The sequence below is a fragment of the Dipodomys ordii genome, unplaced genomic scaffold, assembly GCF_000151885.1.
Source record: "Dipodomys ordii isolate 6190 unplaced genomic scaffold, Dord_2.0 Scaffold24, whole genome shotgun sequence".
Lineage (NCBI taxonomy): Eukaryota > Metazoa > Chordata > Mammalia > Rodentia > Heteromyidae > Dipodomys > Dipodomys ordii.
This window is the reverse complement of record NW_012267240.1, coordinates 357,419-374,544: the sequence shown is the minus strand read 5'-3', so window position 1 is coordinate 374,544 and position 17,126 is coordinate 357,419. Positions and strand designations below refer to the sequence as shown.

General features: G+C 37.6%; 1 protein-coding gene across 1 annotated transcript in view; it reads right to left on the bottom strand.

The window, feature by feature from the left end:
- Arid4b (AT rich interactive domain 4B (RBP1-like)) overlaps positions 1-17,126 on the bottom strand; it is a 105,786-nt gene that overhangs the window by 59,792 nt on the left and 28,868 nt on the right. Inside the window, exon 7 of the mRNA XM_013014563.1 lies at positions 9,972-10,063. Coding sequence (XP_012870017.1) covers positions 9,972-10,063 — 92 coding nt within the window. The remainder of the gene's footprint in view (positions 1-9,971; positions 10,064-17,126) is intronic.

The following is a 17,126-nucleotide window of genomic DNA, read 5'->3' as shown; positions in this document are numbered from 1 at the left end:
TTACTCAGGAGCCTGAGATCTGAAGATCACAGTTCCAACTCAGGCAGGAAAAGTCCGAGACATACTCATCTCCAATAAACCACCAAAAATCTGGAAGTGACACTGTGGCTCAAGTGGTAGAGCACTAGCCTTGAACTGAAGAGTGCAGGGGCAGGGCCCAAACCCAGAGTTCAAGCCCCACAACCACCAACTACCACCACCAACAAAAATCTCAAAAGGCCTCAAGTAAAGAAGGTACAGAGGCTCACTATAGTCAGGAGGTAGAGATCAAAGGATCACCATTCTAGTTCAGCCTGGGCAAAGTTTGAAACCTCAACTCACCAATGAAAAAGGTGGGGGCAGGTGAATACAGTCATCTCAAGAACCTATTAAAAAAGGCCTAAAGCAAAAAGTAATGAAGGCAAGCACAAAGCCTTGGGTTCAAACACCAATAGTGCTACACATACCCTGAAATGCTAAAGGTCCCACAAACAACTCAGACCTACACTATAATATACTAAATTTCAATCTCACATTTTAGGAATCCAGGGAACAGTTTTCCTATATTCCCAGTACAATTTTTTTTGGGGGGTCGGTCCTGGGGCATGAACTCTGGGCCTGGGCATTGTCCGTCAGCTCTTTAGCTCAAGGATAGCACATTACCACTTGAGCCACAGAGTCACTTCTGGCTTTTTCTGCTGGAGTCGAACCCAGGGCCTTATACATGTGAGGCAAGCACTCTACCACTGAGCCACCTTCCCAGCACATAGAATTTTTTTTTTTGTTGGTTGTGGGGCTTGGATTCTAGGCCTGGGCGCTGTCCCTGTGCTCTTCAACTCAAGGCTAGTGCTGTACCACTTGAGCCAGTGCCATTTTCAGTTTTCTGGTGGTTTACTGGAGATTAGAGTCTCATAGACTTTCCTGCCTGGGCTGGCTTTGAACCATAATACTCAGATCTCAGAATCCTGAGTAGCTAGGATTACAGGCATGAGCCACCTGGCCAAAAAAGAAAAGAAAAAAAGGTAATTTTTTAAAAAGAACATATTTATTAACTGGAAGTTAAGAGTACAGAGAAGAGGCAATCTAGTAAGATTATCACCACAGCTGTCAATATAAAAGAAGTAAAATATGGGTATTCATAAAATGCATACATGATTCTCCTATTGTATTTTAAAATGCTTCACAGTAGCATACAATTCTGCACTAGTAAATGAGAACGTGGCCTATCAGAAGGAAAAGAAAGTATCTGAAACTAGATACACTTCCTTCACATTAGAGGAAGAGAACAATCAGTTCTGAAGAAAGATTTTTGATACAAATGGCTCAAAATGGCCAGCCTAATCAGTCAAGGTCACAGAAAAGGTTAACAGACTGCAATACATGTCCATTTTATAAAATACACATACATACACTGATTCCTATAAGGACGGAAATATTTGTGTGATAGCAGAGACCACATATATTAACCAAGGAAAAAGTGAGATAGTAAATTAACTACGTTCCAGGTTTAAGCATAAGTTGGGCTGGTACTGCTATAGTGTGTATGAGGTCCTGGTTTAATCCCCAGCACCAAAACAATCATTTTTTTAGTGGGTGCTGGTAGTTCACGCCTGTAATCCTGTCTACTCAAGAGGCTGAGACCTAAGAATTTAAGTTCACAGCCAGTCCAGTCAAGAAAGTCCAATAAACCAGCAAAAAGCCAGAAGCGGAAGTTGTGGCTCAAGTTGGGAAAGGGCTAGTCTTGAGTAAAAATGTTCAGGGACAGTGCTCAGGCTCTTAGTTCAAGCTCCAAGGCCATCTTTCTCTTTCTCTCTCACACACACACACATACACACAAATAATACTAAACATTGTAGAGTAATATGAGGAATAACTACTTGATTTCAATTACCAAACAACTTTAAATTTTAGTTTCCTATCTGTTAGAAAAAATTATATATTTTAAGTCTGTTACTACAAGTACAATATTTTAAATGGTACTTGGAGAAGTTCCATCTATACTTACAAAGCAGGTTGTAGATAGTATGAATACTTAACAAACCTTTCCATTAGCAGTGCATACAACTTACATACATGTGGAAACATATAAGTTTACATGTAAAGTTTACAAGTTTACAGGTAAGTTTACAAGTAAAAAGACTTCACAGCTCTGATTTTCAAAACTGATATCTATATTTCTACAAGGATCATAACTTTGATCACTCCATGTCTGAAGGACTAACACACCAAACTCAACAGTGTAACTTTTGCTATTTCAAAACAGTCACAGAAGACATTCAGTTGGGGTTTTATGGATGCTCTTTATTTCTTAATCACTACCATACTAGATGGTCACAATGTAAATAATAATAAGGCCCAGACTAATAAGCAAACACATCAGAAAATGTTAACTTGGATTAAACAAAGAATCAAATCTGGATACAACTGGACTTTATCCAACTAACAAGGTTACACATATCCTTATAAAAATTCTAACTGAAGACTTAATAAGCATGAAGGCTTCAGACCCCAAGTTTTGTCTAGATAAGCAGCTATTCACCTTATATATATTAAATCTCCACACTCCCCTTTAAAATCATCCTAACCTGAGCAAATATTCCTTTCCTATTTACTTATTCCAGTACCTTACTGCTTCTCTCTCCCCCACCCTCTCTTACTCACTTTGTTGAGTAGACTCAGTTCCATCAGCATACTGTTACTTCCATCAACTTATTTCTCTCATCTTTAAAAGCCAAACCCTGAACATTTTTCTACTAGGTTTTTCTAACTCAATACTTAAACTGCCTTCTTACAGTTCACAACTCACTCGCTCCCCCCAGCCCCCCAGACCCTGCTCTTATTCTTATTTCCACAGCACATAAAATTTCTACTGTAATTTGACATCTTCTTCTTTCTTTCTTTCCTTTCTCTTTCTTTCTTTCTATACTAAAGTTTGAATTCAGGGTGTCAGGATTCTAGACATGCACTCTCCCACCTTATACATTCCTTTTTTCAGATAGGGTTTCATACTTTTTCCCAGGCCAGCCTCAGACTACAATCCACCTAGCTATGCCTCCCACATAGCTGAGATTATACCTGCAAACTTACTACATCCAGTGTGTTTGCTGAAATGTGATCTGGACAACCTTTTCCAAAGGTTGACCTTAAACCATGATTCTCCCAGTGTCAGACTCACAAGCAGCTGAGATTACACAAAAGCCATGGCCATAGCCTTCTTTGTTAATTACTTTGTTGGGGGGTCAGTTGTGGGACTTGAACTCTGGGCCTAGGCACTCTCCCTGAGCTCTAGCAAGCTAGTACTCTGCCACTTGAGCTACAGTGCCACTTCTGGTTTTCTAGTGGTTTATTGGATATAAAAGTCTCATGGCCTTTCCTGCCCGGGCTGGCTTTGAACCATGATCCTCAGATCTCAGCCTTCTGAATAGCTAGGATTACAGGCATGAGCCACCAGGACCCGGCTTCTTTGTTAATTCTTTATGGTTCATCTCCCTACATCAATAGAATGCAAGTTCTTTAAGGGTAGAAATTATTATTTTGTTGCTACTTTTTCTTTTGCTGAAACAAGGCCTTCCTACATAGCCATGACATACTGCAAACTTACTATCGTGTTTCATCTTACAAATACTAAGATCATAGATGGGCACCACCAAGTCCAGTATAGTTTTTTAAAGTAACTGTTTTATTCACTTAAACATGTAAGTACCTGAACAGTGTTTGACACTGCTTAAATGTTAAATTGGTATGGTGAGATAAACTAGGAAGGTTTAATATGACTACAGACCTCTGTGTGTGTGTGTGTGTGTGTGTGTGGTACTTGGGTTGGAACTCATGGTGTGTGTGTGTGTGTGTGTGTGTGTGTGTGGTACTTGGGTTGGAACTCATGGTCTGTGTGTCTGTGTGTGTGTGTGTGGTACTTGGGTTGGAACTCATGGTCTCAAGCAGGAGTTCTACAGCTTGAGCCATGCCCCCAGTTCTCTATTATGGTAATTCTGACATTATTTTACAATGAAATCCCAATGTAAAATAAGTATACATCACACTAACATGCCTTAGTTAGATAAACTAATGAGCAACAATAATGTATAATGGACAAGAGTTAGAGCTTAGTAGTATAGTACTCGTATATTATGAACAAGGTCTTTAGTATATATATGTATATATACATACTCTGTGTGTACATAAACACATATATGTATGCATATATATGTATGTGTATATTTGTGTTATAAGAACTGACCATGACACACTAATAACATATTACTTAAAAGTGGTATCACTATTACTTATGAATCAACAACTACAAATGATAAGATATATGATAAATTGGGGGCTGGGAAGGTGGCTCAGTGGTAGAGCGCTTGCCTTGCAAGCCTGAGGCCTTGGGTTCAATTCCTCAGCACCATATAAGCAAAAAGAAAAAAGCCGGAAGTGGCGCTGTGACTCAAGTGGTAGAGTGCTAGTCTTGAGCTGAAGAGCTGAGGGACAGTGCCCAGGCCCAGAGTTCAGGCCCCACAACTGGACCCCCCCCCCCAAAAGAAAGATATGTGATAAATTGAGCTAGAAGTTTCAGAGGGTTAACTGTGAAATCTAATTCTAGTTTCTATGGTTCTTAAATTTTGGGCAAGTCATTATCAGTTTCATACTCTGGTGTGGTAAATTAAAGGCTGTGTTACTAGCAGGAAAACTGATAGTTTATACTTAGAGTGAAATTTATTACATGTGAATTACATATTCACAAAAATGTTTTAAGATCATAAATCTGTAATACTAAATCAAATCACTAGCAAGTATAACAGTAATATTACACAGTATAACCTGTACCTATAAGTAATCCTTGTTAACTATCATTATAAACTTTATGCTTTGTTATTTTTCTGAAGGGGAAATAAAAGCAGCAAATAAACTGTTTTGCTACTATAGCAGTTGTACATATGTAAGGTTACTGGAAAAAACAGGGGGAGAGAAATGTAGAAAAATGTATCAATAAACCCAAACTGCACATGTCTAAGTTATATGGGCAAAATTTCAATCAAGTTATACATTAAGAGGATTAATAATTTGCTTTAAACAATCAACAAGGCAGAAGATAATCATTTTTAAAATACTTGAGCTTCACTTGCATAGTATGTTGTTATATTGTTTTTTTGTTTTTGCCGGTCGTAGGGCTTGAACTCTGGGCCTCGGAGCTGTCCCTCAGCTCTTCAACTCAAGGCTAGCACTCTACCACTTGAGCCACAGAGCCACTTATGGCTTTTTCTGCTTATGTGGTGCTGAGGCCTCAGGGCCTCATGCATGCAAGGCAAGCACTCTACCACTGAGAGGCCTTCCCAGACCCTTGCATAGTATTTTTGAGACGTTGGGTTCAATCTCTAACACCACAAAGTTAAAAAATTAAGACAATATGTTAGTGCCTCACATCAGTAGCCCAGCTACTTGGGAAGCAACAATGGGAGGCTAGGCCAGCCTAGGTAAATGGTGAGAACCCCACTTCAACAAAGCTAAGGATGGTGGTGTGCAACCTTTATCCAAGGCACACGAGGCCTAAGTAGACTGTGCTGCCAGGCTGGACCCAGGCAAAAAGGAAGATCCCATCTAAAAAATAACCTAAAGCAAAAAGTGCTGCAGTAGAGTGAAAGGGGAAGGAAAAAGAGAAAATCAAGCTAAAGGAAAACAAAGGCAGTGGTAAATATTTCTAAGAATGATATCCTGGAAACATTGAGAAAAAAATACAAAACCTGTTGTGTAGGTAACTAGGGTTTGCTTGAAGTCAGGGCTTCCTGCTCTCCATGTGTTTGGGTCATAGTTGGTACTCTATCACTTGAATCACTCCTCTGCTTCTGACTTTTGCTGATTATTTGGAGGTTAAGAATCTCTTTGATTTTTGTCCTGGGGCAGCTTCCAAAACCACAAGATTCTCAGATCTCAATGTCCTGAGTAGCTAGGCTTATAGGTATGAGCCACTGATGACTGGTCAAAAACATATTTGAAGTGCCAAAGAAACATAATGAAGACTTTTAGCAACACAGTAATGGAAGCAGAAATGAAGGTAAGATGAATGCCCAGAAGATCTAGAGGTCTAGCAAATAACTTAGGAGAAACAGGAGGATAAGAGGAAATAGAATTTTAAACTGTGGCATTTTCTTCCGATGCTGATATACCAATGCTCAAAACACAAAATAAAAAGGTTGTCAGGCCCCTTGGCAGTGAAAATGACTGACCTCAACAGTGAAGAGGAAGAAAGAAGCAAGTAAAATCAGATTAGAGAAAAAGCAGCAATTCTCAACCTCTGTCTTTAATATTATGCATGTATACAAAATAATCCCATAGCAAACCTGTCATTAAACATTCTTAACAGAAAAATCACTAACATAAAGTATTTGCTAAAGGAAGTAGCGCTGTGGCTCAACGAAGTAGAGCACTACTAGCCTTGAGTGAAAGAGCTCAGGGACAGCCCAAAGATCCTGAGTTCAAGTCCCATGACTGACAAAATAAATATAAGTAAACAGAAAAAAAAAAGAGACAAGAAATATTTGGACTGGGAATGTGGCTTCGTGGTAGAATGCTTGCCTAGCAAGCATGAAGCCCTGGGTTTGATTCCATAGTACCACATAAACAGAAAAGGCCAGAAATGGTGCAGTGGCTCCAACAGTAGAGTGCTAGCCTTGAGCAAAAGAAGCTCAGGGACAGTGGCCAGGCCAAGTTTAAGCTCCAGGACTGGCAACAAAAAAAAAATGTTTGCTATGGGCTGGAAAGGTGGCTCAAGTGGTAGAGTGTTAGCCTTGAGCTGAAGAGCTGAGGGACAGCACCCCAGGCCCAGAGTCCAGGCACCATGAGCAACCAAAAAAAAAAAAAAAGTTTGCTAGAGATTTTAGAAAACAAAGGTCAACTGGCATGGGAGGCACCTGCATTTTGTTCTTAGATTAAGGAAAAAAACCACCTCAACTAAGAAACATAATATTACTTCCATGTATATAATTTTAGTAATTTTATAGATTAAGCTATGTCATATTTTAAGATAAACTTATTTTTCTATTTAGTTTCTATATGCAAAAAGATAAAAACATAATTAGATGTGATTTCTTTTTTGTGCAATTTATCAAGATTTCTCTTGATAGACTAAATTTCCTGTAATTATATAAAATTGAAATATTTTTCAAAGTTCAAATTATACAACAAATAAAACTAGTCCCACCTGTCAGACATAAACATCAATAAGCAGAATTTCCACATACACACAAACATATTTTCACGTATGATTAAATGATCATGATGATTATATTATATACTTGTCTTCAATTATGAATTTTTTATGTGAATACATGATGATATTTAGTACTTACAGAAATTGAACATCCCTATTCTAAAAAACCCAAACTCTACAATACTCCTATTTCAGTTCATTGTGGAGTTTGGATAAGGGATATTCAATTAGTTAAGTAAGTCTCAGTAAATATTCCAAAACCTGAAGTCAATACTCTGAAGTATAACATTTCTGGTTAAAGCATTTTAGATAAAGTAGTAACTCAATCATCACGTGCTACATAAACACATAAATTCATTTAATTTTCACAACAATACTAAGAGACATGTAATACCTGTACCTTAATTTTAAAGATGAGAACAGAGGCATAAGAAGACTAATTTGTACAATGTTACAAGCTATGAAGTGGAAGACACTAGGAATTTAAACTGAAGCCAAGTGTTACAAAAGTTCACACTGAGCTGAATGACTAAATCATCACTAATGCAATGATTCGACATTTCCTGATACCTCAACTCTAGGCTCTGATACCATCATTCATACTTTTTAAAAGCTTAGCATAAAACTCTGGGACTATTAATATTAATGATCAATTAGATAAAATCTTACTTCACAACTGAAGTATAATCATTAGGCTTTTTTGTTGTTTTGTATTGGTCTTGGGGCTTCACTTCAGGACCTAGTAGTGGTTCCTGAGCTTTTCTGCTCAAAGGTAGCACTCTACCACTCGAGCCACACCTCTGCTTCCAACTTTTTGGTGAACTGGGGAGTTTCATGTGCTTTCCTGTTTGGTCTGGCTTTGAACCAGGATCCTCAGATCTCAGAATCCTGAGTAGTCAGGATTGCAGGCATGAGCCACTGGACCCTGGCTGAAGCCATTAGTTTTATAACGTGTGTGTGTGTTTGTGTGTGTACACACATTTTCTTTGGTACCACAAACCAAGTGCTTCAGTGAATTTTTGACAAGTTAAAATCCTCTAGAAAAACTGGAAACATTATTAGATCATAGAAACAGCTAATACAACAAAGGTCTTATTTACTAATAAAGTCATTTCATTTTTTTCTTTTTGGCCCAAACACTCCATATTTCAGTGTCATACATAGAACAATAAACTACAGTTACAATCCAAATATTATAAAAAATAATCAGGTCACCAGCAAGCAGTCACAAATAAAGGTAGGCAAATAACCTGATAACTGAGGGTTAAATTTTTTTTCATTTTAAAAAAATTTTTTATTGTGAGAATACCGTACAGAGGAGTTACACTTACAAGGGCAAGATAATGAGTACATTTCTTATCAAGCATTGTTGCCTCCTCTTTGTTTCCCCTTCTCATCCCTTCCCATACTCCCTCTCTCCCCCCGAGTGTTAAATTTTCTAAATAAATCGGAAGAAGCACATATGACACTTGAATCACAAATATAGTAAGAAAATAACAGTATTTGTTCAATGCAATTATTAGTCTCATAATTTTCTCCCTCAAATGAGTATTTCTTTAGTATAAAAACTAATTTAGGGTGCTGGGAAAGTGGCTCAGTGGTAGAGCGCTTGCCTTGCATGCATGAGGCCCTGGATTCGATTCCTCAGCACCACATAAGCAAAAAGAAAAAAGCTGGAAGTGGCGCTGTGGCTCAAGTGGTAGAGTGCTAGCCTTGAGCTGAAGAGCTGAGGGAAGCACCAGGCCCAGAGTTCAGGCCACATGACTGGACACCCCCCCCCCCAAAAAAAAACTAATTTAGAAAGTAACTTGGTTAGACAATCCATTGAAAAGGAAAAAGGCCTATGGAGCAAGGTTAAGTTCACGACCTGAATTTTCCTTCCTGTATTCCTTGGATTGGGCAATTCATATATCTCAGGCTTATTTTCCTGACTTTAACAAAGATAAAAATAATACCTATATGGTATTATAAGGCTAAAATAATGAGACAACACTTAAAAAACTCAGACACAATGGAATTCAACATATGATTCTATATATTGAAATAATTTACTCACACTGACGTTTTTAATCATTCAACTCAATATTTCTTTGCAATAGCTAGTCTAACAATATTTAGGCTCATGCATATAAAACTTTTAATCCAAATAAAGTATTCAGAATTTTTTAAAAACAACTTCTAAGAATATAAATGAAAAACTTATTTCCCTGTCTAATTCACTCCAATACCCTTCTCTCTTGCTTCATGGAGGCTGTTAAACAGACTTTCAGCTGTTTTCCTTGTAGTTATTCTTAAGAGAAAATAAATACTGTAAGAGTTGAAATCCATCTATGACATTTGACAAATAAAAAAACTTAAGGAATTCAGAGGAGAGAAAAGCATGTCTAGTGTCAAGGGAAGAGTAAGAAAAAAGCCAAGTGGTTCACAATAAGGTAAAGGACTTCTACTGAGAACTAAAGAAAGAACAAGATAGCCACAGGGAACTAAAGCACTAGAAACAGAAAAACCAGCATGAAAAAAAGCACAACAGGATTATTGACTAGTTTTATCCTAAGTACCGCCATCAAGATACATGGAGGAGCAAAACTGGAGGTGTACATAGCTGGTACGACTAGTAGAGCATGGAGACAATCAAGCACCCATGCTTAGGAGTCTGGAATCACTATTAGATCTGAAATTACTATTAGATCTCATTAGCATTGCTCAAATTACAATTAAAAATAGCTATTAAAACAATACTAGAAGGAGAAATGAATTCAGGATCAACTAACAGTTATGAAAATGGACTTACATATGATTAGATCTTCTTCCTCTATTTGTTTTCTTTCCTATGACTGGAGTGCCAAAATGCTCAGGGTTGGTGAGTGGGAGCTGGTCTAATGTCTGTGGGTAAGAACATAAACCCATCAAAAGTTATTACCTTGCAAGTGCTTGCTTCTTTTTAAACCAAATCAGTTTAGTATGTCCAGATTTTGACATTAAAAATTTTCCCCATGGAAACAACACTTTCTAAATATTAAAAAAAAATCCTAGTTTCAAAGATTTTAGAATAAAGATGAGTAAGCCCCTTGCTGGGGGGAAAAAGGAAAAGAAAATCTGTCTGCTCTTCTACATGTTTCTAATTACCTGTTAGAAGACTACAGGTACTGATTAAAAAACAAAAACAGCTCTATAGAAAGATGTGTAAAATAATACCATCTATTTTATAAGGATCTAATTCCTAGGTTGGGGTCAATTGCAGTTCAAAACGTTCCTTGTGCATAGGAAATCATAAAACAATCTAAAAACCCAATCTCTTAAAAAGTCACAAAACAAAATTACCAAGATAAATGCCAGTTTCTTGAAGAGGTTCTATTATCATTTGGTAAACATTTCTGCAATAAACTTTTTCCAAACAAAATGTAAAGCATTAGTTTTTCTATGTTAAATTTCGTTTTCTTTATCCATCTGCATCATTCAAAGTTTACTTGGTATGAGAGTAATCAATAAGCGAACATTTCTTTCTTGTGATCAACTATGCAGTTCATATCAATGCCTTTCTTTACTCACTCTCATTCAAAAGCAATGTTTCTTAGGCAATGATTAATTATAATGGTTGGAGGCAAAAAGAAAGGGTGATCATTTCTGAATGTCAGACACTTCATACATTTTTCTGCCTTTGAAAGTTCCTGAAAAGGTTTATACATGTACAAAGTTAAAGTAACAATTCAAAGATACTATTCTAATTAATACTGGCTCTGAATATCAATTTCTATACAGGCCTTATTTCTCTATATTATTAAGATTTCCACAGTTGCTTTTCCCTTTCATGAATCCCAATAGAATATTTGCTGCTGGAGATAATTTCATGAATACTAGAAAAAAAAGATTCCTGGTCACACTGTCAGGATGGAAAGAAAGATGAGAAACTAGGGTAGGAAGACTACTAAGAAGTTACAAATCAGAATGGTATAAGAAAAGGTATCTTGGCTGGACACTGGTGGCTCACACCTGTAATTCTAGCTACTTAGGAAAAACTGAGATCTGAAGATCTTGGTTTGAAACCAGCCCCAGCAGGAGACTTATCTCCAATTGATCAACCGTCAGAAGTAGAGGTACAGTTAACATGTTAAAGCAAAAAAGCTCAGGGATAGCACCCAAGCCTTGAGACACACACACAAACACACACACAGAGTACCCAACAACACAGACTAAACAAATGTAAATATATGAAAAGGAATGCTACACACACACACACAACCCAACAACACAGACTAAACAAATGTAAATATATGAAAAGGAATGCTTCCCAGGTATAATGGCACATAGCATATAATCCTAGCACCTGGAAGGCTGACAAGGGGTATATCAAGTATGAAGCCAGCCCAGACTACATAATGAGACTCTCTAACTAGGGGGAAAGGGAAAGCTATAGAGATATCTAGATATCGGGCTGGGAAGGTGGCTCAGTGGTAAAGCGCTTGCCTTGCATGCTTGAGGCCCTGGGCTCGATTCCTCAGCACCCATAAGCAAAAAAAAAAAAAAGCCGGAAGTGGCGCTGTGGCTCAAGTGGTAGAGCGCTAGCCTTGAGCTGAAGAGCTGAGGGGCAGCACCAAGGCTCAGAGTTCAGGCCCACGACCGGACCCAAAAAAATAAAATAAAAACAAGAGATCTAGATATCAAGTATAGGTCTATATGTTCCAAACAAAATGTTGGCAAGACTTCCACCAACAAAAAAAGCACAACATGTTAGTTGGGCATTTTCACCTGGAAGGCACAGCTAGAAGAATCTTAACCCAAAGCTAGCCCTGGGCAAAAAGCTAAAGACCCTTCTGAAAAATAGACAAAAATCAGAGGGATAGAGAGCCAATGGTTCATGCCTATAATCCTAGTTACTCAGGAGGTTGAGATCTGAGGATCCCACTTTGAAGTCAGTCTAAGCAGGAAAGTCTGAGAGACTTTTATCTCCAATTAACCACCAAAAAGCTGAAAGTGGAGCTCAAGTGGTGGAGTGCTAGCCTTGAGCACAAAAGCATTAAGCAAAAAAGCTCACAAACTACACCCAAGCCCCCGAGTTCAAGCCCCAGGAAGTGGAAGGGGAGAAGGTGGATTGGGAGGGTAGGGCTTCAATTTTATTTTTACACTGAAAATAATAAACTAAACCAGGTGCAGTGGCTTAAGTGTGTAATCTTCCTACTTAAGAGGCAAAGATGGGGTAGGATGTTGAGGCCAGTAGGCACAAATGTGATGAGACTCCATTTCAATCAATGGCGGGATGTGATGACACATGCCTGTTATTTTAGCTGCAGGAAAAGTGCATACCAGTGGCAGTGTACACCTGTCACCAACAGTTACATGAAGAAGCACAAATAGGACAACTTCAGTCTAGGCCAGCCCAGGTATAAAGCAAGAGCTTACCTTCCAGTAACAGGAGGAAAGGGGAAAGCACAGAAACAATCACTTTTGTATAATCAATAGGATATTCCTAAGATACATATATATATATATATATATATATATATATATATATATATCCAACTATAAAGAATATGAGAGATTCCATACATGGTGTTGCAGCACTTGGGAGGCTAAGGCAGAAGATCTTGATTTGATAGCTTAGGCTTCCAAAAAAACAAAAAATAGGAAATAGGAAGAGTATAAATAACTACATACAAAAGATAAAAAAGATAAAAATCTAGGTCTGGGAATGTGGCTTAGTGGTAGAGCGCTTGCCTAGATGCATGAAGCCCTGGGTTTGATTCCTCAATATCACATTAACAGAAAAAGCCAGAGTGGTATTGTGGCTCAAGTGGTAGAACACTAGCCTTGAGCACAGAGAGGCTCAAGGACAGTGCCTAGTCACTGAGTTCAAGCTCCAGGACAGCCCCCCTCCCCCCCTAAAAAAAAATCCTAACATTTATGGGGCAAGAAATTCTTGTCTTTCTAATTTAACTTGTATAGAATCTAACCCAATGCAAGTGAAATCAGGCAATTGGAGCCAGGTTATGGCACTCACACTTGTCAACTTAGCTACTTGGGAGGCTGAGATAGATAAGTTTCAAGCCAGCAGAAAAATCTACAAGACTAAGCTGGACGCAGTGTCAGTCACTGTCATCATAACTGTGAAGAGAAGCCTACAACAGATGTATCTCACTTCAGACACATATCAGGCAAGAAGCAAGACCCCTATCTCAAATAATCTGAGCACAAAGGGCTGGAGGTATGGCTTGAGTAGTAGAGCACTTTGTCTAGCAAGCACAAAATGCTGAATTCCAAGTTAAATGCTAGTGTCTTATTTCTGTAATCCTAGCTACTCAGAAGACTGAGATCTGAGGATGGCAGTTTGAAGCCAGCCTGAGCAGAAATGTTGGTGGAATCTTATCTCACATTAACCAGTAAAAAGCCAGAGCTGGAATTGCAGTTATGGTTCAAAAGGTAAGATGTCAACCTTGAGCCAAAAAGTTAATGGCAACAATCCAGTGCCTGAGTTCAAGCCTCAGGACCAGCACGCACACATGCACACGCGCACACACACCTGAGTTCAAACCTCAGTGTTGCCCAAAATAAATGTATAAACACTATATTGGAGGCAAAAGCTGTCCCAAACATAAATCAAACACAAACTCTTTAGACGTTATTTGCCATTAACTCCTCATTGTGATAAATTTTTAAGGATGGAAATTTCAAAATGATGTTATTTGGAAAACATTAAAAAAAATCTAGACCCACTTTGTGTTTAAATTGTAGGCAGATTATATGTTCCTCTAATAAATATTAAAGCTGCTCTCATAAAAGCAGATGCTTTAATTACGGTGATTTCTATTTTAACAATGTTATTTCAATTATTACAGGAAAAAACTTCTTAAGGTTTGTTGAGGAAAAACATACTGATTTTTGAACAAGAGAATTTCCTTATTATATAATGTGTATAAAGTAAAACAAAAACAAGGTATTTTGTCTGTAGCTTCAATACACCTATGCCCAGCAAAAGGACTATTTCAAGAGGTAGATAAGACTGGGGAAAGGCAAAATACTCCTCATCTTAGACCTAAAGAACAAAACCCACAGACTCCTAGAAGCTATATTAAAGGAACAAAGAACATGCCTCGGAGGGAAATGTGTAATGACCCGTTACTGAAAGCTGGATACAGGAAATACAAAACTGAAATCTTCTATAACTTTCCTTACAGAATTTTCAGTTGCTTGTAATAAAAAGCATACAAAAAAACCAGATGATGCATCTGGTTTTGGATAACTCTAATTATCAATGCTCCGTACAAACACCTAAATTGTTCAACAAATGGCTATGCAGTGGGTAACATGCAAATATAAACTTCGTAAGGCTGGAACAAGTGTTATTTCAGTTTGAGAATTTAATGTGACTTGTCATGTCATTATGAAAATCTATTTGAAACTTATTGACAATAACAGGACCAACATATTGACAGTAGGATATAGCTTCCTTCTGAAACACGAAATTATTACTAGTATTAATATCCTGAATACTCTTTCAAAATATCCAGTAGAGGGGGTACCACTAGCCCAGCCTGTACAGCCCTGGCCAACCCCAGCTCTGCAGGAAAATATAAAATAAAGGGTAATACATGCATAAATTCACCTGTTTGAATACTCCTGACCATGTTTGCACAGGGCTTAGTTGAGAAAATTTTTAAATATTTTTGATGACTTAAATGTTTGGTCTCCTATAATAGAGGGAATATTATGCAGATATAAATTCCAGATCTGCACACAACATGTGATATATAGGAAGGGAGTAACAGAATCCTGTATCGGCATTCTAATTTTCCTCTAACAAAACACGAAGAAGCCAGGCGTTGGTGGCTCATGCCTGTAATCCTAGCTACTCAGGAGGCTGAGATCTGAGGACTGTGGTTCAAAGCCAACCTGGATAGGAAAAGTCCGTGAGACTCATATCCAATTAACCACCAGAAAACCAGAAGTGGCTCTGTGGCTCAAGAGGTAAAATGCTCACCTTGAGCTGAAGATCTGAGGGACAGTACCCAGGCCCAGAGTTCAAGCACCACAACCGACAAAAAAAAAAAAAAAGTAAATACACAAAGAAAAGTGCACTCCTGCATAGACACAAAAAGATCTACCCTGCAAATACAAAAAATACACAGCTATACTATTTCAGCCTACAGTTGTCTTATGAACAATTCCAATTTAAAATTCCTGTTTTTTTAAAATTTAAAATTTTTAATTTAAATTTTAAATTTTTAAATTTTAATTTTTTTTAATTATTATTTTAAGCAGGGCACCAGTGGCTCATGCCTGTAATCCAAGCTACTCAAAAGCCCGAGATTTGAGGACGGTGATCAAAGTCAGCTCGGGCAGAAAATTCCTGGGGAGATTCTTATCTCCCATTAATTGAAACCCGGAAGTGGAGTTGTGGCTCAAGTGGTAAAGGGCTACTCTTGAGCACAAAGAGGCTCAAGGACTGTGCCCCGGCCCTGAATTCAAGCCCTACAACCAACCAAAAAAAAAAGGTTGGCTAACATTGTAACCAAATACAACCTAATCCTGGGACTGGATGTAAATTGTCAGATTTGAAATAATAAATTCCTTAATGAGTGCAATTAATTAATTAATGAAAAACCAATTTGAAAAAATTACTATTTTAGTTATTTCTATACAACATCCTCTCCTCCAAAGCCTTCAATTAGACAAAAAGCCTTCAAAATATTTAATTCTCTGATTGAGAATGACTGTAACAGTTTTTTTTTTTGCCTAATGGAAATGAAGTTATACATAATAATTACACAGATATACTACTTCATCATTGTACTTGCTACAAAGTATCTAGTTTCCTATATTTAAAAAATTAATTAATAGGGGCTGGGAAGATGGCTCAGTGGTAGAGCGCTTGCCTTGCATGTCTTAGGCCCTGGGTTCGATACCTCAGCACCACATAAGCAAAAAGAAAAAAGCCGGAGTGGCGCTGTGGTTCAAGTGGTAGAGCTCTGGCCTTGAGCTGAAGAGCTGAGGGACAGTGCCCAGGCCCAGAGTTCAGGCCCCACGTCTGGACCCAAAAAAAATAAATTAATAACATATTTGTTAAAGGTTTTGTATAGAAAACACTGTTGGGACGAAGAAGACCTGTCAAGATAAGGAAATCCACCATCATTTCCCCAAAATAGCTTAAAATCTCTTAGGGAAAGCAAGTAACAGAAAGATCATAAAACAAGAATGGGCAAGTCAAGTAAAACAGATCAAAGACAGAGATCAAACTCAGAAGGAAATCTCATGAAATATATCCTAGAGTTCCAGGGAAACATGTCTACTTGTTTAAGAAGTAATGTTCTAACAAGTAGAGATGGCCCAGCGGAAACCAAGGAAAGTGTAAGAATAACCTGAAAATATCAACAAGTCTATTAAGGTAGAAATACAACAAAGTGGCAGAATAAAAGACTATTAATAATATATTGTCCCAAATTCTAAATTTTAAAGGAAATTAAAGCTATTGTCAAAACCAAAACAAAATTTATAACAGTTTAATAAATAATATTAAAATGCCTCCCACTGACCAATTCTAAGTGGTACCTAGAAAAGAAATAATAGTTCAGCCACACTAGGCACAAATTATTATCAATAAATTGTATTAGAAAATATAACACCACATGCAATAATGTCTAATTTTAAATGCTGAATTGCAATCCCATTGATTTACAAAGCTTCATGAACTCTTAATTCTTGGTACCATTTTCAAATGAAGAGCCTTTCACGTACAATTGGTTTGTCCAATTGTGCCAATTCCTTTCCTCATCAGTAAGTTGAGGAGAGACTCTAACAACATACATAAGCACTCTCATTTATTCATTCCTACTGAATGCCAATAACTAAGAACAAATGGTAAAGAAGACAAAGTTCCTGCTCTTGTGACACATTCTAGTGAGAGCATCACATTATACATAAAAAGAAATACAGGTAAAGAAATAATGTCCATTTT